Source organism: Carettochelys insculpta, chromosome 2 (genome assembly GCF_033958435.1).
Source record: "Carettochelys insculpta isolate YL-2023 chromosome 2, ASM3395843v1, whole genome shotgun sequence".
NCBI classification, from domain to species: Eukaryota; Metazoa; Chordata; order Testudines; family Carettochelyidae; genus Carettochelys; species Carettochelys insculpta.
Genome location: NC_134138.1, coordinates 72,207,039 through 72,232,412, shown reverse-complemented (window position 1 = coordinate 72,232,412; position 25,374 = coordinate 72,207,039). Strand labels below are relative to the sequence as shown.

General features: G+C 39.6%; 1 protein-coding gene across 2 annotated transcripts in view; it reads right to left on the bottom strand.

Annotated features, from left to right (window-relative positions):
• Positions 1-24,592, bottom strand: part of TOX (thymocyte selection associated high mobility group box) — a 289,645-nt gene extending 265,053 nt beyond the window's left edge. For both annotated transcript variants that reach the window (XM_074985767.1, XM_074985768.1), the window contains exon 1: positions 24,028-24,592. In XM_074985767.1, coding sequence (XP_074841868.1) covers positions 24,028-24,135 — 108 coding nt within the window. In that variant the 5' untranslated portion in view covers positions 24,136-24,592. The remainder of the gene's footprint in view (positions 1-24,027) is intronic.
• Between the last annotated feature and the right edge of the window lie 782 nt (positions 24,593-25,374).

Below are 25,374 nucleotides of genomic sequence, written 5' to 3'. Positions count from 1 at the left end.
ATATATATCTCTACATAGGAACCAGAGGGGGAACGTGCTGCTTGACATAAGTGCTGCCCATAGCCTGCACCCTCAGCCCCTCCTGCTCCCCAATTCCTTGACCCAGCTATTCCCCTTCTGACCTGGCAAACTCCTTGGTCCCAGTCCAGAGCATCCTCCTCCACCACAAACCCCTCCTCCCTGACCCACCTCAGAGCCTTCAGAATACAGGACAGAGGGAGGAGGGATGGAGTGAGCAGGGGATGCAGCTTTGGAGAAGGGTCTGGGCACGGGTGGGGCCTTGGAGGAGCAGTAGGGCAAGGGTGTTCAGTTTTGTATGAGTAGAAAGTTGGCAACCCTATTAAAATCACCACCACAAAGGGGAAAAATCACCCTCCATCACAGGGCTTAACCACTAGACATATCATTACCTACCCAACCGTCCCTACTACCCTGCAGCAGCACCCAGCCATCCCTAAACAGCATCCAGTTCCCTGACATCTAGCAATCCCCGACTCCATCACTACATACTAACACAAGCACCCTAGACATTTTGTCACTAACACACCCACCATGTCTAGCAAACCCACATGCCATTCAGTACCACTTGGTTACAAATCCAGTGAAGTTCCATCATGCAAGGGGAGGGCAGGGTCCCCTACTCTATGGAAATTCAGCATACAGTGGAGGCTTGGAGTTTTGGATAGGTAGGGCCAAGAAATTTCTGACTTAAAGGATTTAACAGTAGTTCAGTCCATAAGGACTGCTACGTGGGATGGGGTGAACTTCTGTCACCTGCCAGGGAAGACAAACATAATAATTAGAGCTTGCTGCACCTGTGGGGTGATTAATTCATTGATCCTACAGCATATGGAGCACAGTTAACTAAGGACCCATTAGATACCAAGACTTTATAAGGAGCTGTGCGCAAGCTCAGCCGGGAGAAGAATGCCCAGGAGAGAGAACGCAGACAGCCTATTCTTATTGACCCAGGGTAGGCAGACTTAAAAAATCTACAGTAACAGTGGCCTCTGGAAAGATCTCAGGAGATGGTCCTGGGATTAGTGTTTCAGAAAGACAATAGCTTAACAGGAGAGTCCCACAGAAGAAAAGCTGAGGGCAAAAAAGCAGGGATGAGACATCAGATTTCCCAAAAGAATCAGAGTGGAGCCCAAGAGGGGTGACGGACTTCTGCTTTGGTTAATTTGGGACTTTTCTTTGATATGGCCTTCACTTGGAATCTGAATACACCAGAAGGATTTGGACCTTATGACATGGCTGGAGGGCTGAGTCACAGAAGATCTGCTGAGAGGCAAAGTGCCTGCAAGGCAACTGAGAGGCCATGAGTACAGGTGACATTACACATGCACCCCAGGGGATGCTGTAAGGATGAGTGGACCCTATCACACTATCATCTATAGGAGTTACTGCAGTCTAGGGGTATGTCTACACAGCAGCCTTATTTTGACGTAAACTATTTCGGAATAGCTTATTTCAAAATTAAGCTGCTACATATAAAAATGCGTTTTGAAATAGCACTTGGCTCTTTCAAAACATGTCTACATGCACAGAGCCTATTTTGAATTAGAGCCATGGGATGCGCTGTGGCTTCTTTTGAAACAGAGCCATGGGATGCGCTGTGGCTTCTTTTGAAACAGGCTCCATTCCCTGTCTTAACAGCACCTATTTCAAAACAGACCATTAAATAAAGGGAAGGATTCTTTCGAAGATAGGGTTTACTTTTGAAAGAGCACCGTCTACATTAGTTTTCTTCTTTCAAAAGAAGCTCTTTTGAAATAAGAATATGCAAACGAGATGTCAAATATGCACCTCACTTGCATTTTCAATTTTCATCATTTGCATACTTCTTTCAAAAGAGGAATGCAAGTGTAGACGCACCCTTGTAGACATAGCCATATATTCTTTTAAAAACTTCCTTGTCATACTCCTTGCAATTATTTATCTTATTTCAAACTAGTTTAAAATAGGACACACATTATATATGTAACATGAATTTGGTTGTTATATAATAGTTATTCAAGATGAATTTCCACTGGGCTAGGATCAGTTTTTCGGATACTGGATTAGTCAGTCTCATCTAAGCAGTCAGCAATATAAATTCAAGGCTCCTTCATTGATTCCAAAAAGAATTTTATATTTTGTTGCATGTACATATCTGATTATACTGAAACACATGCAGTGAAAGACTGTTCAGAATTCAGTATGTGCCTTATCTATGAATTAGCCTTCAATTGTATTAATACATGTTATAGACATACTGTGCAACACAAAATATAACTACTCAAATGTGTGTGGGAGTGTGTGTGTGTCTTTGTGGCAGTCCACAAGTTGTTTGAAAAATGCATTCTTTCTGCAACAAAGGGTTGAAACTTACGATTCATGGTCCATTCCCAGCTGGTTTGGGGGTATTGGCGGGCAGAGGCAGGAGTCCTGTCCATTCCTGTTGCCCAAGCCCCACCCCTTCCCAAAACTGTCCTGCCCTCTTCCCCTCACGGCACCCCATCTCCCCAAGATATGCAGCGTCAGACTACTGGGGTGGGAGGCAGGTGCTGACATGGAATGGCAGCAGCAGTTGAGCCTTCCGCACACCCCTGGTGTCAGGAGCAGCAGGAAAGCAGAGAGTACTTGGTGGGTGCACTCACCTCACTTCACTCTGCTTACCAGCGGCTCTCAGTGCCTCAGGGAGTGCAGGGGATCTCAACCGCTGCTACCAACCCGCAATGACCTGCCCTCCCTGGTAACTCGCAAGGCCAAGTCTTTCAGGGACTGAGTTCTGTTGTGAAAGAGGGTGGGGTTTGTGTAAGAAGGGTCATGGCTTGGGCAACCTGAATGGACAGGCCTCCCGCTAGCTCCCCTATACGCTTGGGCCAGATTGTGAAACTGCATGGGATAGCCTCAGGTCGTGAGTCTGAGACTCCTGAAAGGGAAGAATATTCCTCCCCCGCCGACTCCTTTACGAAGATATTAATGGTTATATAAATCTTTCCCTGCAGGAAAGTCATTTAATCTGAGCATCACGTGACCTCATTAAACCAACATAACCACAAGATATATTATCTTATATATATATCTTATATATATATTATCATACTTTAAGAATGAAAATGTTAGATTTAAAAATGTGAAACTGTAAATGTGTACAAGCAAAATCCATGACTCAAATCATCATTAATATACAAAACTTCATTGGGTAAAAGGGGCACAATGACCTTCCGAGCTGTTCAAATCCATAAAATAAATGCAAATATAGACACTCTAAAATATATATACTGCATAGCTGAGAAACCAGTACAGTTCCACAGAGCCATTCTAGCCTCTAGGTGGATAAATATTTCCCTGGTAAACAGTCCGTTTTTCCTCCTTCACAGTCTCAGACCCTTTCTGCATATGCACATTGGCTCATGAAGCACTTTTAAAACTATTTCAAGTTAAATTGGCTGTTTAGCTGGAAAATACCTACAAGGCAAACCATGCTATATATATTCTTAAATTCTGTCAAGCTCTCACTTTCCTAGGAGAGTGATCCAGTGCTGAAAAGCTGATAACCATGCTCCCCTTTAACTAATACTTCCACTGTTGCAAGATCTACAGTGACCATATTCCAAAGGGAAACTACTTCAAGAAGTAGGTTAAGAGGCAAACATGGACAAGACCTCCTGTACAGAGTTAAGTCATTTACAACTTTTGCAACAAAGGGCAAGATTCCAATCAAGAAATGGATTTAGAAAAGATGTAGCTAACTTTAAAAAAAATTTAAAAAACTTGTAGGTGTTGCATAATGCACCCATGTGCATGCAAATGTAATACCAGCACCGGAAGATTTACATGTTTCCTGTTGTGCAGGACAGAAAAGAGATGTAGTTAGAGAAAGCACGGGCATGTTTTCTCTAAAGCACTGTTTACCAAAGTGCAGTACTCATATGATTGGTGGTACTCAAACGGATTTCAAAGGGCACGTGGCAGAGACTAAAACACTAAAAATCAGGAGTTAAGCACTGGGTCAGCACTGGGAGAGGGGGGTCAGCCGATAAAGCCAAAGCCCCAAAAAGGGTATGCAAAAGTTTTAAGTTGGGGAAACACTGATAAAGCAATGTTCCCAGGCATACTACTTGACCTTGAACCCCAGAAGTGCTCTACCAACTATTATCAATATTTATTGTAGTTATAGGCTGTAGATTTGTGAGGAGGCTAACAGTGAACAGGAGGGCCTTCTCACCCTGTAGTGACAGTCAGGATGATCAGAGCAATGTAGTCACTCTAGCACTGAGTTTTCTCAGAATTACTAGGATCAGCTTGGTGAACCATGGTAGAGGAGTTCAGTGGATGCATTTGTCACACTGTTACTAATTCTTCCCACTCCTGCGCTCCTCCAAATTTCTACACAGGAATCACAATGTCACTATACAAATCCATGGTGTATCAACACATTGAATAGGGCATACAGGTCTAGTCACCTCATCTCAGGAAAAAAGATATATTAAAACTGGAAAAGGCATAGAGGAAGAGCAACAAAATTATTAGGGGAACGGAAAAGCTTCCATATGGGAAGAGATTACAAAGATTGGAACTCTTAAATTTTTAAAAGAGGAGATTAAGGTGGTGGTGGGGGAAATAAGTGTCTACAAAATCTTAAGTGGTATGAAGACAATGAATAAAGAAAATATTTATCCCTTCATATAACAGAAGAACCAGGGATTGCCCAATGGAATTTATAGGCAAAAAGCTTAAAAACAAACATGAAGAAATGCATCACACAATCCACTGTCAACCTATGGAATGCATTGTGTAGATGTCACGAAAGCCAAAAGAAAGGTGTTCAAAAAGAATTAGATAAATTCATGGAGAACAGATTCTCTAAAGACTATTAACCAAGATGGTCAGGAATGCAAATCCATATCCTGGGTGTTTCTAAACCTCTCACTGACAGAAGATGGAACTGTACAAGTGAAGATGGATCACTTGATAAATTATCCTGTTCTGTTCATTCACTCTGAAGCATCTGGGACTGTCCACTGTCGGAAGACAGGTTACTGGTGCTATCTGAACCAAAGGTCTGACCGTCTGTGGCCATTCTTATGTTCTCATAGTCTAATGAATAAACATGGAGAAAGATTAAGAAGGGAATTCTTAACCCAGAAAGAGAATTTTTAAGGAAGGTTACAGCCAGGCAATAAAACTCCAATGAACCTTACCCAGAGCTTTAACTGCATGAGAGCTAGCTAACAAATGTACTACAATTAAGATGGGTGAGTAAAAATTCTTTTTTTTTTCCATTTATTAGACTCTTGTATGCATATCTGCTCAAATCTACTTGTTATTTGCTTTCACCTGAAGAGATAACATATCAATATGCTTAATAACAGTTTTTTAGCAGCCAATACATTTAAAATGCAATAATCCTGCAAATTAAGGGCCAACTGTGTCATTTGTTAATATAAAAATTAGGAGTGAAGAAAGATCTTAAATCTTTATTTAAGAACTGCAAGTATCTAAGAGAGGTTTGTTTAGATTCCATGTGCCCTAATTCTCCCTTGAAATCAATGGGAGTTTTGTCCAAATAAGGGCTGTAGTATCAGATCTATGGACATTTTTCTTCCATACTGTAAGACTCTCTAAATGTCAAAGCACTGATAAGGGCAAGAGAACTGTTATTTTTGTAATATAAAAGAGAGGTTCTGGAGATGTCATTACATGTAAATGTACTCTGGTATTGCATTCTGCTTTTCCATCTCAGCAGACACTGTTCCATCTGAACAACAAGATGGACAAAACACAGTGCACAGTACTTTACATTAAATACAGTTATAAGGAAGAACAGCAACCGTGGCATGACTCATTCATACAAGCGATTCAGAGGTTACACTAGGTATGAAAGGCAATTTCAGAGTACTGCAGGAAGAAAGGAAATTTTATAACAGGGGTGATACCAACTAATTTAGAGCTATAGGTGCATACAGTACTGGATACATGCTGTACACTATACATCTTTTTTTAAAATGGGAAATTAAGTGTCCCTCAGCTATAGACCTTACTTCTGCAAATACTCAAGTCTAATTCTGTCCAGTACTAAAATGAATTCAATTTAGGGTTATTATAAAGCTGAAACATATTAAAAATTCAACATCAAAGAGAGGGGAGAATTGTATTTTATGCTGCATCGAATTTTAACATAAGATGGTAAGAACTTGTACTGAGGAGAGCTGCTGACAGCCATCAGCAGCTCCATGCAGATAAAGAAGGCAAAACCTGATCAGTGTTTTAGGACTATCTTTCAACCCATAAAGCAAAGCACAGCAATGGTGTAATTGCTGTCATCGTTCCATACCCTATTAGGGTAAAGGACAATATGGTAAGAAAATATTAGATTTGTTGAATTATTTTTTCAACAATTTTTGCCACAATGTTGTCATCGCTATCATAAAAACTGATGTTATGAAATGTTGTCATAATCTAAAATATAATCCCACAAAAGCAAGAAAATTTAGAGCTTAACTGAAACGTCCTTTTTACTCCACCCAGAAGTGTTTAGATACTTCAGGGTTTGACAAAGAACAGATAATCTTTCACATTATATGAACACTGCAGTCACTAGAAAGTTTCAAATGTTGACACTCCAGTCCCTAATTCTGACTTTTCTCGCTTTTGTAGGTTTAAAGAGGCATTTTAACATTATTTCAAACATTCCTACTTTGTGTTTAATTCCATGAGGGTTGTCTTCTTCAATACTTAGCTGAATGGTCAGCTATAGTAATTGTTTGCCATTTGTTCCATTTTTTCACAGCTGTTACAAGCCACCTGGAGAACGGCATTTGCGGGAACATCTTGTAGCACTCTCCTGACATGTCTGAAAAGTACAATGTGCCTTCTGCGGACAATAGCCCAGTAGTCACCCTTAAATCTCAGTCCAGCAGAATACATTTTTCTTCCTTCTTAGTCATACAGTCAGCTAATGGATTGCAACAGGCTAATCTATCTGGTATAAAACCAGTGAAGAAGGGGAAAAAAAGCCCCAACAATAATTAAACCTCTGTGATAGGAAGTTGTGGACTGGAAAAGTGGAAGGAGAACCCATGTAAACAAGCTCTCCACCTCCTGTGCTACATAATTCTGAATTCTTACTTGATCTTCCTCCTTTTGAGCTCCTCAGAGACGTAATATATTGTACTAATAGAGTAGTGCTGAAATAATATAGTTAAAAGAGAGACGTCACCTAGCCTAAGGAGCAGAAAACTGGAAGGTGAAGGGAGTCTTCAAAACCTAACACACAACTCCTGGAGACACCTGAGAATTGATCTCCATTCATGATCTACTTTTTGAAGGCACCTTTCCATCTTCTCCATGGATGACCTCTGAAGTGGAACTGTCACAGAAGAACTCTCTGATACCTTTGGTGCACCTTAGATGTTCCTCTCTAATGGAAGGATGTGAACTCAGAAAATTAAGAAGCCCTTGGATTAAGATCTCTGGGATTTTACTGAACAGTATGAAAGGAACAGATGAGGGCCACCACAGAACACCTAATGTAATATTTCATGGACTCTGGAGAGCACTACTTTTCCCTTTGAAACGGAAAGAAGATTCCTCAGGTGGGGAACCACTATGTGCCTACAGCCACAGAGTCAAATATTTCATGAATTAAGCAAGGTTACCAAAGATTTAACAAATTGGACTTTATTGACTTCTGTACATGTACACTTATGAAATGTTGGAAATAACTCAACTTGACTGATATTAATAGCTGTGCTATCAAGTAAATCAGTTCTCGGCTACTTTTATGGACTGTAACATTGGCCCCCTGGGGCACTGTGTCTCCTCTGGAACTACAGGTTGAACATCTTTAATATGGTTCTCTCTCGACTGGCAACATCCATAATCTGGCATGATTTTAGTTAGCCAGATGACTACTTATCATTGGTGTGGCCAAGTTTCCCACTGTCTGATAAAGTTTGTTTACAGCTACCAGTCCTGGCTCTCAGTGTTCTGTGTTGTTATTTAGCTGTAATTTACCCCTAAATGTCTTCTAAGAATCTAGTAAGCATTGGAAGTGTTGGTAATGCTGCTAGAAAACACTGATCTTTCATAGTCTGGCAAATTCTCTTATTCGGTACCAGTGAGTTCCCAAGGGTGCCAGATTAGAGAAGTTCACACTGTACAATATTCTGAATCAGTCTCAAGAACTGAGTCACTACAAAGTTAACATGGAGAAGTACCTTCAAAATCTCAAAAGCCAAGATTAGCAAAGAACTGTCTTGAATTAACTGTCAATTTTTCATATTTATTAAAAAAGCAGGACAAACTATTTTAGAATTAAAAAAATGTACAGAGATGTGTGAAGTCAACTTATTATTTTCATTCTCCTAACGTATTGAAAATGTGCACCCTCAACATTGTGTTTTGTCTAAGGTAATAAGGAAAGATAACTTAAGTGCCTTCTTTAGGAGATATTCCCTCATCCCTGAAATTGTGCCCTGCATGCTTGCATGACCAGGGGAGAAGGGAAGACAACAGCATATGTGCAGAATATGCACTGCCAACATCATAACAACGGGCTAGTTTGATGGAAACAGTGGCTCGGCAGTCTCACAGTGCAAAGTCACCCTTCCAAATGTAGTCTTTTGGCTCCCCAGAATTGCTATTCCCACTGAAACCAATGAGGTTATGCAGGACTGTGTTTCTGAGCATGCTGAGTTCAGAGCCTTTTGGGAGCTGGGAAGGCATTTCCTCACCCCCACTGCCCCACCCTCCTCTCTCCACTGAATTGGTACTGTTTTTTTCCACCTTCTCAATATCCTGAATGCCCAGTAAGAAGGGAAGGCTGTATCTTGTTAATGGTGTTAAAATTTGGCAAGGGTCCACAGCAGATACCTGGTTAAAGCAATGTATAGCTGCTAGGTTAACGCAAGCATGAAAGCAGAAATAAAAGAGAGTTATCCCCCCGTGGGTGGGCTCCTTGCCTAGTTCAGCAAGAGGCTCCATTCCTTTTGCTAGTATCCACAACCTTAGCATAAGGAAAGTTTGCAGGGAATGCAATGCTGCTGTAATGCCAGTTATTTTTTGTTAGGCACAGGACTAAGAGTAGCCCTGTTCCAGATTGCACTGAACCTGTTATTCCTGGAGAGTTTTACTAGACTTGAATTAAGAAATCTGCTGCCTATTTAAACTAAATCAGGATGTTATGTCTCTCTACCTGCTGCGCATGAGTCCACAGAAAAACACATTTAAAAAAAAAAAAAAACCAAATAGGAAGTATATGCTTTCAGCACAAAAATATGTATTCCATGTCTTGTTTCATTCAAGAATAAATATTTATATAATTATTTTCAGTTCTTGTAATTAGTGAAATAAATGGAGACAGGCTTAACTAGAACGGCAAATGCAGGTACTTTTTTGCAGTATTCTTTGCCTGGTAAAATTCACTACAGTAATGTCATATCTACAAATACAAAACATTCAACTAAATAATATATTTCTCACTTCAAAAATACATTTTTCTTCTCTGAGCTTTCATTGCTACACACATAAACCTCCTTAGGGCCACTAAAGGAACATGTTCCAGAGCAAATCATCAGCAGATATAAACTGATTTCAGTGCAGCTAAACCAATTTACACCAACTAACAATTTGCCCCATAAACTTTAGGAAACAAATGTATTTAAATGAACACTATATATTTTTAAAACAATGGCAATCACTTTATACTACTGTAAGTTTTCTATTATCATTTTGTAAATGTATATTTAATCATAAAATTTTATTGATAATCTGGCAGCGACCCCTATATTTAGGCTGCATAACACTTTACATTATAAAAGATATTTGTAAGCTGTCAGAAGTTCTACCCCCTCCACTGTTTGCAGTAGGCCTTTGAAACACGGCAGCATAAAACACTTTGGGATAGATAATACCTTTTCTGATGAATTCCATGGAGGTTTTACTGAGAAAAAACACTCTCTCTTGTCTTTTGCTTGCATGCCTCAGGACAAATTTGGCAGCATGCCAAAACAATACCTAAATTTAGATATCCTTTTGTTGGGATCACCAAAGCACTGCCAATGCAGCAGCAGACCCTACAATGGGAGCTGCAGGAGCATCTGTAGTGGGAATTAATGAGGAAGAAATGGTCCAAACTCCACCTAACATTCTTATGCTCTCAAACATTTTTCATGACCCAAGACGTGGCACTAGCAGCCCATCCCCTCCTTGGGCTACCAATTAATATGGTTAACCCTGTAGAACAATAAGTGGCACTCTGAGAAGCAATGCCAAAGAGGTTCACAGCTCAAACCCCATTGATGATGTATAATGGTAACGGAAGGAAGTAATTAAATCCATTAAGTCACCTTGGGGTATTTCTACACTGCAGTGTAAGCTCAGGGTTAGTAAAACTCAAAGTTAGCTGATGCTGGGATTGTTAAACTAAACTAGAGCTTGAGTGCCTACACTTGTTACTCCGCATTATCAAAGGTTGAACTAGGTAGTCCCAACCTAGGGCTCCAACATCTACACTGCACTGTTGGCACCTAAATCCAATCACCCATACCCCGCACTTCCTAACGTCCTCCCAAAATGTGGATGCTCTAACCTTTTGTTCTCTGGAAAATCAATTTTTCTGACATTGCACCATGAACAAAGAAAGATGGTCCATGAGAATATTAGATAAAATCAGCAAACTCCCAGAATACAAGTCCACTGATACTCCATCTACACCACAAAGCAGTAGGGTTTGAACCCTGGGTACCAGCTTGACTCGGGCTAAGATCCTCCACCCATGGCACCCTGGATCAATTAACTGGGTTAGCATGATGTGTGTGTAGACAAAAAGGCTGTGTCTACACTTGCATTCCTCTTTTGAAAGAGGAATGCAAATGAGGGAAATCAAAAATTCAAATGACGCACTGATTTACACAGCTTGTGCTTCATTTGCATAATCTCTTTTTGAAAGAGATTCTTTCGAAAGAAAAACAGCCATGTAGATGGGGGTCTTTTGAAAATAAACCCCATCTTTGACAGAACCCTTCTTCTGATTTTGTTTCAGGAAGAAGGGTTCTTTCAAAGATGGGGTTTATTTTTGAGAGAGCCCTGTCTACATGGCTTTTTTTCTTTCGAAAGAATCTCTTCTGAAAAGAGATTATGCAAATGAAGCATGAGATACGTAAATCAGTGTCTCATTTGTATTTTTAATATCTTTCATTTGTATTCCTGCAAGTGTAGACACAGTCAAAGGGTGTTAGGCTTGAACTGAGTTCAAACCCTGGGCTTCCATCTCAATCACATACCAAAAACCCACATGTAAAAAAGTTGTTTAGATTGAGAAGTCAAGGACTCGAAGGTCAGGAAATGTCAGAGTTACATTGTCTGACAATCTTAATTCTGTTCCCTTGTGCTCATACACAATTTTAATTACACAATCACATCCTGTTCTTCCAAAAGACCCCTGGCTCATCCACTACTCAAAAGCACAGAATCAAGGTTCCACAAATTTAGGCTTAAAACTGGAGTAAATGGATGATGTTCTATGACCTATTATACAGGAGAGCAGATCAAATGATCTAAAGGTCCCTTCAAGGTCTTAAAAATATATGAATTATTTACACCCTTCTTCTGCATATAGTCACACACAGCAAACATGTTCAAACATAACATAGCTGTACAAAACGAACCAAAGAGATATAAATAAGGGAATATTTTCATTCTAAGAGCCAGGAGAAACTAGGATGGGAACTGCTAAGTTCATCAGAATTCCTTCCCAGGGTTCTTCCTGGAGCAGTTTAGTCAAGCAAAGGGCCTATATAAACCATTACATGCAAAATATGAGTTCCACTACAAGCTCCGTAAAGCAGCCTTCCCACTTTGCTTCCTTCAGTGTTCATATTTTAAAACAACTTATTTAAAAATATTAGTGGTGGTACTTATTGGTTGGTTTGGTTTAAATTGAAAACAGAATCGGGTTTAAAACATCACAACACAATAGCAGAAATATTCCTGTTTGTAATGAACATTTGGCTTCATAATTTTGAGCTGAACAGTTGTTTCACTAAGCAAAATGCTTATGTGAATTTTTCAATGGCATCTTGCAACAAGCAGTTTACTTAATAAAAAAAATACAGCATTTAGGGCCCAATCCTCCAATCAAAATCAATGCAAAAATATTTTTTTGGCTATCAGACCAAAAGTGATGTGTTCATAAGGTCCTTACCCAGCAAATTTTCCCCTGAAATCAGTAAGAATTTTTCCCAAATAAAGACTGGGCCATACCCAATATGTACAGAAACCCATCACTTTGGGGGGGGGGGGGGAACAGTTTCCTCATGTCTTATGTAAAGGCTGTCCTGTGCAGTCAATTTTTCCACTGGGTTTATTTTTTTAAACTAATTTTGATCAAAGTACTCTTCAGAAAAGTAAAAAGTAGAAAGATAAATATGCTTCTCTTAGCAAATGCTAGAAGAAAAAGATGTTCAGGCAGTCCCTAGCCAACTTACAACTGAAATAAATTTACATAATCAAAATATATCTTAATTTTTCTTAAAATGGAATAAAAGCTGATTGAACACATTTTTTCAGCTGAAGAAGTTTAACAAACCAAAAAAGTATTTTGCTTTGTAATTCAATCATCAATTGCACATACCAATTTTCCCCCTTCTTTGGGAATTATATCAATTGCTTATTTGAAAAAAAACTATTTCTTGGCATGGCTGACCTGTAGAGATATGGAGCTAAGCAGAGTCAGTGAATCAACTCACTCTGATATGCACACATGATATGCAATTAAAATCTCCATTCACATTCCTACAGGGTTGTCAATCAAGAGAAAAGCCTTTTTGACAACATTCAGTGAAGCATACCAACTAACTGCTGAACAGGAACTTAAACAGTAACAGCTTTTGTTACTTGCAAGAATGGATTTAACTAAGATTGGGTTGAGTTTCTAAAGAAATCATTATGTTCAACATTTTAGGTTTTTTCATTAAAAATGAAAATATGTCAAAAAGCTTTTGTGTGCTCTGCTATGATATTATGTAATACATGAGAGTTATAGATATGTAAAAAACCCTAACCTTTTTGACTGTAAGAAACAATTTAACCTTTTACATTCAGTACTATGACAACAAGGCAGCTTATGGGGAAAAGAGGACCTTTTTATCTGTTTGTTATGTGACCTAGCTGCCAACTTTTTAAACATTTTAAGTAGGAAACCACTGTCCAGCAACCAAAATGATCCAGCTAAAATACTACATTGAACATTCACAGATTATATGAACCTGTTCCTTAGTATTTCAGAACTACTGCACACTCCCTACACTTTAGTTGTGGAGGCTCTCCAGAAAATATTACGCACACAGAATCTTTTAAAATGAACACTGGAGATGCTATGCCTATAACTTAGTCACTGTTTAATACCTAATCAAAGAAAGTATGCCTCACAATACCATTAGTATACTTTAAAGTCATAAAACTATAAGAACAGGACACAGTAAAAAATGAATACACTGCGCTTCTTAATCTCCTATTCTGTGTATTTTGAACTAACCTTTGACTACAAGTCTAGAACAAGTTAGTATCAGATACTGAAATATTTGCCTTAGTTATCATGCTCTCTAACTGAAGAGAGAGCAGATGCATCCTGACTATTAACAGTCATGACAAATTGCCTTACTAATGAATGTTACACACTGAAAGTGCCATAACTGATTAAACTACAATTTCCCACTACCAGATAGAGAGAGGCTTGGGAACTCCAGCAGTGGACAACTCTGATGTTCTGCCAACAGGCCTTCAGGGCACAGTGTGGTATTTAGAAAAACGCACTGTAAATTCCATATGAATATATTCTAAAAGACTGTGTCTACAACAGGTTTTAAAGAAAATCAGATAAACAGCTTAGGTTTGTAGGTGATGAGCCATGTAAAAAGGATGTGTTTTAACAATTTTAGTATCATTACAAGGTTGTGTTAAGAATATTTCTGCTGGGTTTCCCTACTGCCCGCCTTCCCCCAAATATTGCTTGTGCTTTGCATTTCACATAAAATCTTTCTTTTGTCAGTCTCTTTGTTGGTGCAAAATTGGCAGCAGTTCAAATTCAAAGTACTCCTATTCATTTACTGACCATTAAACCAATGTCATTCTAGTTCACATCAGCCAGAGCTAAGCTCTAAAAAACATAAAAGGCTTGCTTTAACACTGACGAATAATGTGTACATTTTTACAGAGCTTAAACCTGGATGCTTTGCCTGAAACTAACAATACAGTATATCTTATCATTCCTTTTTCACAAGCAGCAGCTGCTGAAACGCTTGCCACTTCAAAATATCAATTGCTTGCCAGAGTTATCCTCAACACACCCTGTCAAACTCATGTATATTGTGTAATGAAAACTAGTGCAGGACTGAAAGCTAGAAATTGTGTCAAATTTTGCTGTAAGGGTATGATGTGCAACGAACGATGTATGACAACCATAAAGACTACAAACAATACCAGAGGAGCCAAACACTACATACAATAAAATATATACTGGCACAATTGTGAGGTATGTATTATATATTTAAAGCATGACAAATGTACCATTGTAGACTATGCTACACAAAACAGAAATCCATTAGCCAGTTAAGTTTTTTTCATTTCTCTTGATGACAAATATGTAGTTAAATTTCTCTTCCTTTTGAACATTTGTCTGAAAATCATATAGGAAAAAACCATACAGTTTTTGAAATGAGTAACAGAAAACAAACGAAAACAGTACAAGATGAGAAAATGAGATTTAATTCAGTTAACACTTATGCTTCCCTCTGGGAAGACATGGCCAGGGTTATCTTAAAAAATAACCGAGGCTATGAAAAATGAAATATGAAAAAGCACTGTGCTCATAAATTACAGTATGCCTAATTTTAATGCAGATAAGTGCTGGTCTATTGATTTGCATGTTTCCCTGGCAAAATGGAAATTCCATGTGAACATGTTCTTTGTCTGCAGAAAATACATTTTAAGCCCTTTATGAATACAGCATATTATGCCAAAAAGGAAATGTAAGAAATAAATAGGCTGCTAACATAACATATATATGAACTCTAAAGAAAGCATGTGGTGGAAGGGACTGTATGTACATATATATTAAAAACACCATTTTTTCACAGTTCATTATGTTTTCTTTAAGGAGTCTTGACTGCTGAAAAAAATGTTTCTCCTCAGAGTACAATCTTAAACTAACAAGGGGGAAAACCGGCAATAATAACAACACATCAATTTAACAGTAAAGGTGACCACAGTCATACTGATCCTAAATTAAAGCAAACACAGATTGCTGAAATGGAAAAAATATCTGTGAGAAAAGATTAATATGATTATCATTAATCTTTCTATAACCCAGCTTAGGTTGCACAACCTTTAACATATAAGTTTCTAGAGTGCCATTAGCTGATATCATGCTAACTGAAATGAATATAAATGCTTTAAGGTGTTCATAAACATTTTGGAAGAGGAATAGGTGTTTTAGCTGGTGGGGGGGTGGGGGGAAGCTGACCTTTGCTGTGTTTATTAGTGGGACAATGATGCATTATTAACACACAGCAGCTGTACCTGAACTGCTGCCATGAACATAATAGCCTTTTATAGCCATCAGGGGAGTGAGATAGGAGGCCTTTATTAACCACTAGACATGATTAGCACATTATGTGAACTTTAGAAGGCAAATTATCTCTTATTGAAATATGTTGGCTATAACTAATTGTAAACATGATTTTAAAACATTCCCAATGCAAAACTAAGAGTTTTACTACCATTTTGCAAATTGTTGGCTAGCAATCTAAAGAAAAAGAATTTCTGTTCTATTTGTATGATCTACTAACTGCCTCCAAGACCTGACTCCACTAAAATCCAACTATCAAAGTACTTAACAACTCCTTTTCATAAATATTAATCTTGAAAAATAAAACATAAATGAAACATTGCCAGCGTAATTCAGTAACTGTTAATGAAGACACCTCTTTAATATACATGTAATATTAATATTATAAGCAGTTCTTAAAAGATTAGTTTTGTAACATGTTTTCAAGAGTTAACTTGAAAAAGTAACATCATCATTTACTTCAAAAAGCTTAATTTTGGGAAAGATTATCCCATTAGCCTTAGCAAATGAACACAGCACTGAGAGTCCATTATGAACAGTCTTTTATGCCCTAGCAGAAAGTCATTAACATAAAATAAATCATTAGCTTTGATATTAAGCTTCTATCTGCAGGTTTCTATGACTAATGTTCATAACTGCATCTGCCAAATGAAAAATACGCTTTTTGAAAGGTTATCTTCCCGTTTTAATATTATTTTCTGTCTTTGTGTTATTTATTACTATTTCAGTCTGATATAAATGTGATATATACATAAGGAATAAGTATTTTCTGTTGTATACAGACCCAAATCCTCTATCATATTCCAACAAAAATATGTCCTATAAATCATTATTTGTGCCATACAACACAAATGTATTACCTCTCTGTGTATTTTTTCATATTTAATTCTCTAGCTAAACATAATGCTCATATTAAAGAAAGCCAAACACAGAGAAGTAACACATTTCTATACATCTATATATCCATCCTCTTTTCCTTCTCCTGCAGTAACTGTCTGGATAGCGCTTCATCTTCGTGCGGTATCCATCGCAATCCTCCTTCTGAACAGCTTCCTTGTGCACAGGTTATAACATTCTGATTTCAATAGGAGTTCTTGAACAATTAACACTGATCTAGGCCCCATTATGGATTTCCTTATATAGCAAATTTATTAGGAGTTGTTCCTTCCCTGAAACTTTTAAGGCCATACAAAGATCTATGACAACAATTAGTAGTAAGGTAACTTCGAAGTTGCATGGGTATGTCAAAGTGTCCGCGGCTACACTGCTAGCTGCCGCTTCGAAGTTAGCAACATCAAAGTATGCATGGTGGGAATTATGCTAATGTAGGTGCTGCATATGCAGCGCAGCACCTCATTGCTATTCTCCGATAGGCTGATTAGCATTCCCCCTTCTAAGGAGGGGACTAATGCAGACAAGCCCTAAGTGACACAACCACTTTCAAAGAACCTCTATTTCTGTGTTTAGCCAGCCTGTATCTTTGGCTGTTACTACACTATCACTCTCTTGTCGAAGGTATCATGGTAATGAGACAATGCAGAGCAGGGTAATGAGGTGCTAATGTGCATATTCAATACCTCATTAGAATAATGGCAGCCACTTGAATCTCAAAGTGCAGACTTCGAATTGCAGATTGAGAGTGAAGATGGGGCAGCTTCAAAATAAGCACCCCACTTTGCCATTCCCTTACTCCAATCTAGTTTTGCGGTAGTAAGGGAATGTTGAAGTGGGGCGCTTATTTCTAAGCTGCCCCCTCTTCCTTGTCAATCTGCAATTGTAAGTCTGCACGTCAAAATTCACGCAGCTGGCATTATGCTCATGAGGTGCTGAATATGCACATTAGCGCCTTATGAGCCTAATTCGAATTGCCTCATTACCATGGCACCTTTCAAGGGAGACTGATAGCGTAGCAATAGCCTTTGAAAAAAACCAACTCTACCAACCAAAAATAACACGATGTCAAGGATGTGAAAGCTAAGACCATCACATTTTCACAAACCTGGATTTATCAGATGTTCATGAAACTCAAGTGTGTTTTGTGAGTTGGAAAACAGTATGTTTCTGGGGAGGAAACTATGCTATTAGGATCTCTCTCAGATCTGCTGGCAGACCAGCATGAAACACTAACAAAATAGTTGAAATGCTTAGATACATGTGTGTACTGCAAATTGAAGATTAGTTACATGTATCTGGAGAGTCATACAAAACACAAAAAGCAAAAATAAAATACACCACATAAAAGATCACAGGAGAGAAAACACCATAAACATAAATATTAAAAATGACAGCAGCATGACCTTTGTACTAAACAATTTCATTTTGAAAATGTAACTCAAAATCAAAAGCTGAACACTTATTTCCAGTCAAATTCTTAGCTCATTAATGTGAAATTGGTTGAAGAACAACACTGAAGAAAGCTTATCTTGAGAAACAAACCAATCTGAAGAGAATTTTTTGTTTCTTAGCAATTGCCATTATGGAAAGTAGGGCTTTTTTACCATACCTAAGTATAGTATATTATGATGTTGCCATTTTCAAACTGAATGCAGCAGGGGAAAGTGTTATTGACCAAGAAAATCTCATTCGGGTTAATGTGAATTCGATGTCTTAAAAGTATTATGGAAGTGCTGCTATAATTAACAATCTGTTGGCACGTCCATTATAAACCACATTTTTGAGCAGTTTATAACTCAGTGTTTTTAATGAGAAATTACTTCTTGGGTAAAACATTGGTACATGGGTTGTTTAACAACAGTTCTGGTGCCACCAAAATGTTTAAATTGATTAGGCCAGCTCTAAACTGAGCATTTTAGTGTTACTCCTAATGTAGGTGTATGCTCTCCACACTGCAAGTATTTTATACTGAATCACAATGCCAGAGCACATGGGGAAATTTTTGCTACCACTGTCTATGTTCTGTCACGTCTTCTCTCAATACTGGATTTCAGTTTCCAGGAATTTTGTTCTATTGCTTATCATTCACTTCTTTGAAAAGCGCAGTATAAAAACTGAAGGTTTTAAATGGTCAATTTTCACATGACACTATATAAAGAAAAATCCAGATATTTGAAAAAAAGGTGAAGTTTTGCATGGTCCAAGCTCCCTGTGAAAGTGCTCAGTACGATCAACTCCCACAGATATCAATGAGAGCTGAGTACAGTACTCATTTTTTCACAGGATCAAGCCCATTGTCTTTATGATGGGATAGTGATATTAGCTATGTTTTAATTTGTATGAAGATGGCATACTCCTAATTTAACATACCGAACAGCGTAGTGTTTAGCTTGTTGTTCGTAGATCTCATGACAGCCACTTTAAAGAAAGTGTTCCATTTTTTTAATGAAGCAATAAAATGTTACCTTTCAAACTTGTAAAAAGATATACAAAATGGAAAAATGTAGAATGATCTTGAATATCATAACTTTAAAATGTGGCAGTAGAAAGTTTTCTCAAAAGCCCATATATATAATATTTCCTATATTTTATGAAAATGAGACCCACAGGCAGGCATATTTGAAGCTTGTTTTTAACTCTGAGACTATATACAGAATCTAATCTAAGAGAAGTTCATTCAACTTCTTAATATGTGACATTTACCAGTAACCCATTGCAAAGCTTCAGAGTTTGTAAATATCAACAATAAATGAAAATACTAAATACTTGACAGTTCAGTCGTTTCTCCAAAAAGCGCCAACAAATATCAAGTATGACATCATGCAATAGGTGACCAAAGGTGTTCAGGGGAAACAAAAATAAAACCTACACCCTACTCGATATAAAGATTTAATGGAATCAATCACTGGTACATGATACACTAAATTCCCTCAAAAATGAGTCACAAATCTAATTTTAGAGTCCTTCTTGAAGCTCCCAGAATTTAGGAATATCAGCAATAGAATGTACGAATAGTAAGCCATCAGAAACAAAGTAGAGTTTGGAAAGAGACACTCATGAGACGTTTTGTAAGGAGAAATATCCGTGTTGTAATTAGGACTGAAAACGTAAAATATTCGAACATATTGAAATACGGCCACTGAAGTCACTAATAAAACTCCTCTCATCTGTTTACAAAATATTACCCATATCTTTTTACTCCAGCTTTATGCAGCTCTTTTACATTGCTTAGTCTCTGACAAGGGAGAAGGGGGTTCTTCTCATTTTTTAAACTGCTACATTCTTGCTCTGTAATCAGGAGTATTTTTCCATTCCATTAACAATTACCAGTTTGTATAGAGACGGTGAGTTGTAGGCTTCTTATTTCTGAACTAGCTAGATTACAATCCAGTGCATAATTCTGCAAGGCTAACCATTGGGAGCAGTAAAGACCATTATTTTCTCTCCTAATGTTGGCAGAGATCAGCATCCCTGTCACTAGTAGTGTGAAAATATAATTATATTACTAATCCTTATGTGAGCAGATACTTAACATAGGAAAACACCACGAAGTTGAAAACATGAAAATGTTTCAGCGCTTCCTACAATATCTGTGGAAACAGACTTTGGAGATGGCAATACACTGAGGAAAGAGGGAATATTATTGCTCTGTTGATATATATTTTAACCCATAATCTGACCCCTTCAAAGAGTACAAAGCCTGGACAATATTTTGCTACTGAAATCATGTACTGTGCTTATCGAATATAATTTTTTATAACATTTAAATTCAATTAAGAGATAGGATGTTACTTAAAACAGACTTCAACTGAATAAACTGTTCTTATTAGCTCATATATGTCTGAAACACAGCTATGCTTCAAGTTTCAAGAGATGAACAGCAGTATTACCTCAAGTCTAAATCTGTCTGTCCACTATGTTATTTTAAAGGCTGACCTATATACAGAAGCATACCATCCATTCTGTCTGTTTGTATAAGAGATACCTCACACAGTTGCCATAAGCAACATTGTTTGCATTGTTCTTTCACTTTTCTCCTTCCCTGGGTTATGTGAGAGAAACAAGGAAAAGTCTGCATAGCAAGATATGCAAAGCATAATGTACATTTACAGTAAACAGAGGAACATTAAAATAACATTCTAAACATTCGTGCTTGAGTTTACAAAACAAATATCTAAGCAATCCTTTGAAACAAAGATTGCCACCTGAAATGCAGATGAGCAAAAAGATAGGACTGTATGAGCTAGATTATTAAGTTTTTCCAAACAAGGCATCAGGAATGATTTATTCTGACTATAAATACCCACAATTTATGTGTAAATGTAGAATTCATAATTATATGCCTAAACAATTATATGATCAATAAAAATATGTTAACAGAACAGTTACAAAACTTTCAAGTCCCTAACTAGTTGGGCAACACCTAAATTAGCAGCAGTTTAATCAACAATAAACATGTCACAGGATAAAGCTAATAAAACAATCTTTAATTTCTATCTAAAAAGCCCTGCAGATAACGGGCCAAACCCTGCAATCCTCATCTAAGCATTACTTCATGATTTCTAAGAAAGCAAGATCCAGTCCTGAATGAGGATTGCAAGATTTAGCTCAAGGTAAACAACAACAAAACTAAACTAAACTATCATTCTACTCTGGAATATGGAGCCATCACTCTCCGGCAAATCATACCCTTTGCTTTTAGACATCAGCAGTTAACAGTCCACCAGACTTTCTGAAAACAAGTTATATGAACCTCCCCCAAAGCTACTGAAAACACATTAATGAAAATGAGTGATGGCTGAATATATTTAAAACTGCTATGTGTTTAGAGCAGGGCAAATAAATTTTCACAGCAATGTTAATCATGCTGGGTAGAGGGACTGAGAAAGAGGGGAGAAATGAAATGTTCAGTAAATGCGTGCCTCTCAAGGGCCTAGCAAACCTATTCAGTCCATTTAATATAATCAATGATCAGCGGTAAAGATGTTTGATAGAGATGTTCATGCTGTAGAAGTTATCTTATATGAAATATTCCTAGCAAGATTTTTTTCCCCAAGCATAAAAATTATGTTTTATGACTGTGCATTTTTTAAGTCTATTATCAGTCCTGGCTAAGTTAAATAGAAGAGTTACAACTTGTCTACAGAGTGAGTGCCTTATTTGCATTTAAAAAGAACAGTTTGCTCCTTCATACATGGCATGACTTAAAAGAAGCTTCAACCAGCTATTTAAAAAAAAAATCTGAAAACGACATTCTAAATTAATTTATTTGATTTGCAGTGCAACCAACCAAAAATGATTTAAAGCACTTAATTGGAAAATGATTTAATATATTAAAGTAATTCCTGATTTTCCAAAGCATTTAACTTTTAAATTAAATCTGGCCCACTTTCTCAAGAATGATGAGTGAAATGTGTATTCAAGTCATTACCTTCTTTTTGAAGCTTTAAATCACTGATAGGTTTAATAACGTTTGTCCAGTTTCATTGCCAAATGGGTCTTCAGACACTTTGGTGCATATGTCATTAATTCTACCCCATTCTGCTTTACTTTCCAGAACTTTATGGTTACAATTTACAATAAAAGATAATACAGAAGATATTTTATATGGCAAGTCAGAGACCAAAAGCAATAGTACAATGATCACTATGAACACTTAAAATGTGCCACACACACACTGTTGCATGTAGCTGCCCCCTATCCCTCCCACCCCCATATCCTACTCTCCAAAGTTCACTCTTGTCCCAAACTTCTTCTAATCTATAGGGCAGCCTACAAGGATGCTGCAGACTATGGTTACTTTAACATTGCTTTAAAAAAAACACCCACATCTTCCTCAGTGATCCCTCAAAACTTCTTTAAGCATCAGTCACAAAGGAACTGATTTAACCCCAAATTCTCAAACTACAAATAAGTCCTTTTATGTTGTGAATGATTTCCAGCATGAGGGGGCTTCATAATAATGCCACACACACAGTCTCTAAACAGATTATATTTGAACTTTAGAGTTTGTTTATTTTTATCACTGAGTTCATGCAGTTGCCAAGAGTGAAGGGGACAGCCTTAAATATCTCTAGGACATGTATCTGAACCCACCATGACAATGGGCAAGTAGAAAACACCATAGTGTTTTCAAACGAGTTAAACAGAGTTTTTGCCCTGGCCATCACTCCTGTCTAGGAGTGCGTGGTTGCAGAGGCTGGGTGGCAATAAGCAGGCACACAACCTCTACAGAAATACAAAGCAAGTCTCCTTGCTGAGTAACACACTACCAGCAGCGGAGTGTGCATTGCAAAAACATCTGCTGCATCCTGTAATAACAACTCTCCAAGCCAGATTTTAAACAAAAGCCTAAAACACACAGGTTTAAACACATCTTCATACAAAGGCTTGTTCCCAGTTTTCACCCCTGGCGTGGGTGTGCTCAAGAAGTGCTTTGGGTAGCTTGCACTTCCTGATCGCTTCTTAAGTCTAGTGTTTTATTCGCGGGCAAAGCCCAGTCCACAAAAGCAGGGAAAGTGCAGTGAATAATACACCTATTGGCCCAAGCTACTGAGACAAAAATCATGAAAATATCCCTCGTCTCTCGTTCTTGGGCAAAAGGATCGCGAAGTGGTCTGGGATCACAGCAGCAAACCTAGTCCTAGAAACCCCGGTACTTGGTGTGTTGTAAATAACACTAGCCTGCTTTGCAATTCCTCCTTCTCCCGGGCGCTTGTAAACTTCGCCCTTTAGACGCATAACCCTATTTTGCAGCGAATTAATCAAGTTACCGAGGAATTAGTAACGCAGTGCCAGAGCGAGACCAAAGTCGATCTTCTATGCAGAGCAAACTTGTCACCACGCATTTAATGCTGCACCCCAAATAAAAAGCGTGGTCCCGTCATCCCAAATTGCTCAGTCCAGGGTTTTAGTGAGCTTTGACACATGAACTGGATGGGGGTTGACACAGAGCTTTCCATTATATTCTGACTGGGGGGGGGGGGAATCGAGGGAGTTTATTTGTGTGGAAGCGGGTTTAGACAACAGAGTTACTCGTTCTTTAACATATCTCACATGGGCATCTTTCCCCCCCGCGGTTTCTCAGAAAGAAATGCCCAGAATAGCAGCTCAAACTTCCAGTTTGGGGAAGAGGCTCTGAAAAATACTCACCCCCCCCAGGCCACTCCGTCCGCCTCCAAACTATTCTGGGATTTTATTTGAGAGCCATCCCACGCGAGGTAGATAAACAGATACACACGCTGGTGGTAGATTCCCAGCAAGAGGCGGGGAGCGAGAGAAGAGGCTCTCCCTGTCCTACATCACCAGGGTGCTTTCGCAAAACACCCCGAATTTGCCTAAAATATAACCCCTTGTTACCCCCCCCCCCCGCACCCTCCACCGCGCACGAATGGCTTGGGTGAGCTGCCTTTGCTTGAGAGGTTAACTCAGCACGCAGCCTGCCACGGTTCAGCTCCCATTCCCGCACAACGGCCCCCGAGAAAACACCTGAAACGAAACAAAACCCAAGTCACCTTGTTGCAGTAGTAGGGGTCCAGGCAGGGAGAAGGTCCCAGACAAGGGGTATCAGGAGTGGCAGCAGGCTGTGGCGGTGGAGGCGGTGAATAAAATCTCACGTCCATTTCACTAAAACATCAAGCAAACTCCTTCCCTCTTTTGTCTCTGTTTGAGGAGCAGCGGTGCCCAAACAAGAAAAAAAAAGCAAAAAAAAAAAAAAAAAAAAAAAAACAACAAGCCGACTGAGCAGCAGCAGCAGCAAGAGGTGCCTGAGTTTAGGAGAAAAAGAAACACCTTCCCTGCCTCACATCCGTTGGTGGTTTGCAAAGAAAGAAGAAAAAAACCCTCTTCCAAAAAAAGCACCACTCTGCAGAGAGATGTCTGCCCGCGCGCCAGCAGCGCACCCTCCTCCTCCTCCTCCTAGAGCAGGGCAGGTAACTTGGAGTATTGTTTCCCCCGCACACACATGCCCTGCTCGCTAGCCCTGGCTGCGGCGCTCGCTCTCTAGTGGAGTCTCGGAGTTGTTTCTTTCCCTCCCGGGCTCTCTCACGCCTGCAGTCTCTAGCTGCGCGTGAGGGCGGGGCGGGGGGTCGTTTCTCTACCTTGAGGAGCGGGGCAGGGGGACGCTGGTGCACTGCGCGCCTTGGAGGTGGAGGGGGGCGGGGGGGAAGGCGGCGCTGGGCTGGTCAGGCGGCCGGCCGGGCGCTGGAATGGCTGCCCCGCGCCGCTCGCCGGGCGGAGGAGGAGGAGAGGGACACCGTGTGCGCCGCTTCCCGGGCCGCGGCTCCGAGTGTGTTTCACACAAAGGGGCTCGCGAGTGAAGAGCCATTGGCGGCTGCCCAGCGCCGGACAGGGGCCGAGCCGGCGAGTGCCTAGAGGGGGCGCTGCAGCACCCCCCCCCAGTCCGCACCCCTCCCGCTTCTGCGCTCAGCCGCCGGCCCTACCCCCGGCTAGTGACTACGGTGCAGCCTCAGCGCGGCGCGTGCTCCTGGCTGCGCGGCCCGGAAGGGAGAGCGGCCAGCCCACAGGCAGCGAAGGGAGCAGCGGTGGGGGAAGGACTTAAAGCAGGGAGTGGGAAAAGAGGCGGGAGGGGAGCACTTAACTGGGACCCAGGAGCTCTGGGTTGGCTGTGCCTGACTTTGCCACAGACTCCCTGGGTGTCCCTGGGCAAATCACCCAGGGAACCTCCTGCCTGCGAGGCATAGCCACCCCATGGAGTCTCAGGGCTCCAGTCAGCCAACCCTGGGCTCAAGCAGCAGGGCAGATGTTTGGGCTGGGGCTGCAGCCTGAGCTCTCTTTGCCAGGAGCTCCGACCTTGGGCTCCAACCTAATCCAGGAAGTCTGCCCTGAAGTTATTTGGCTTG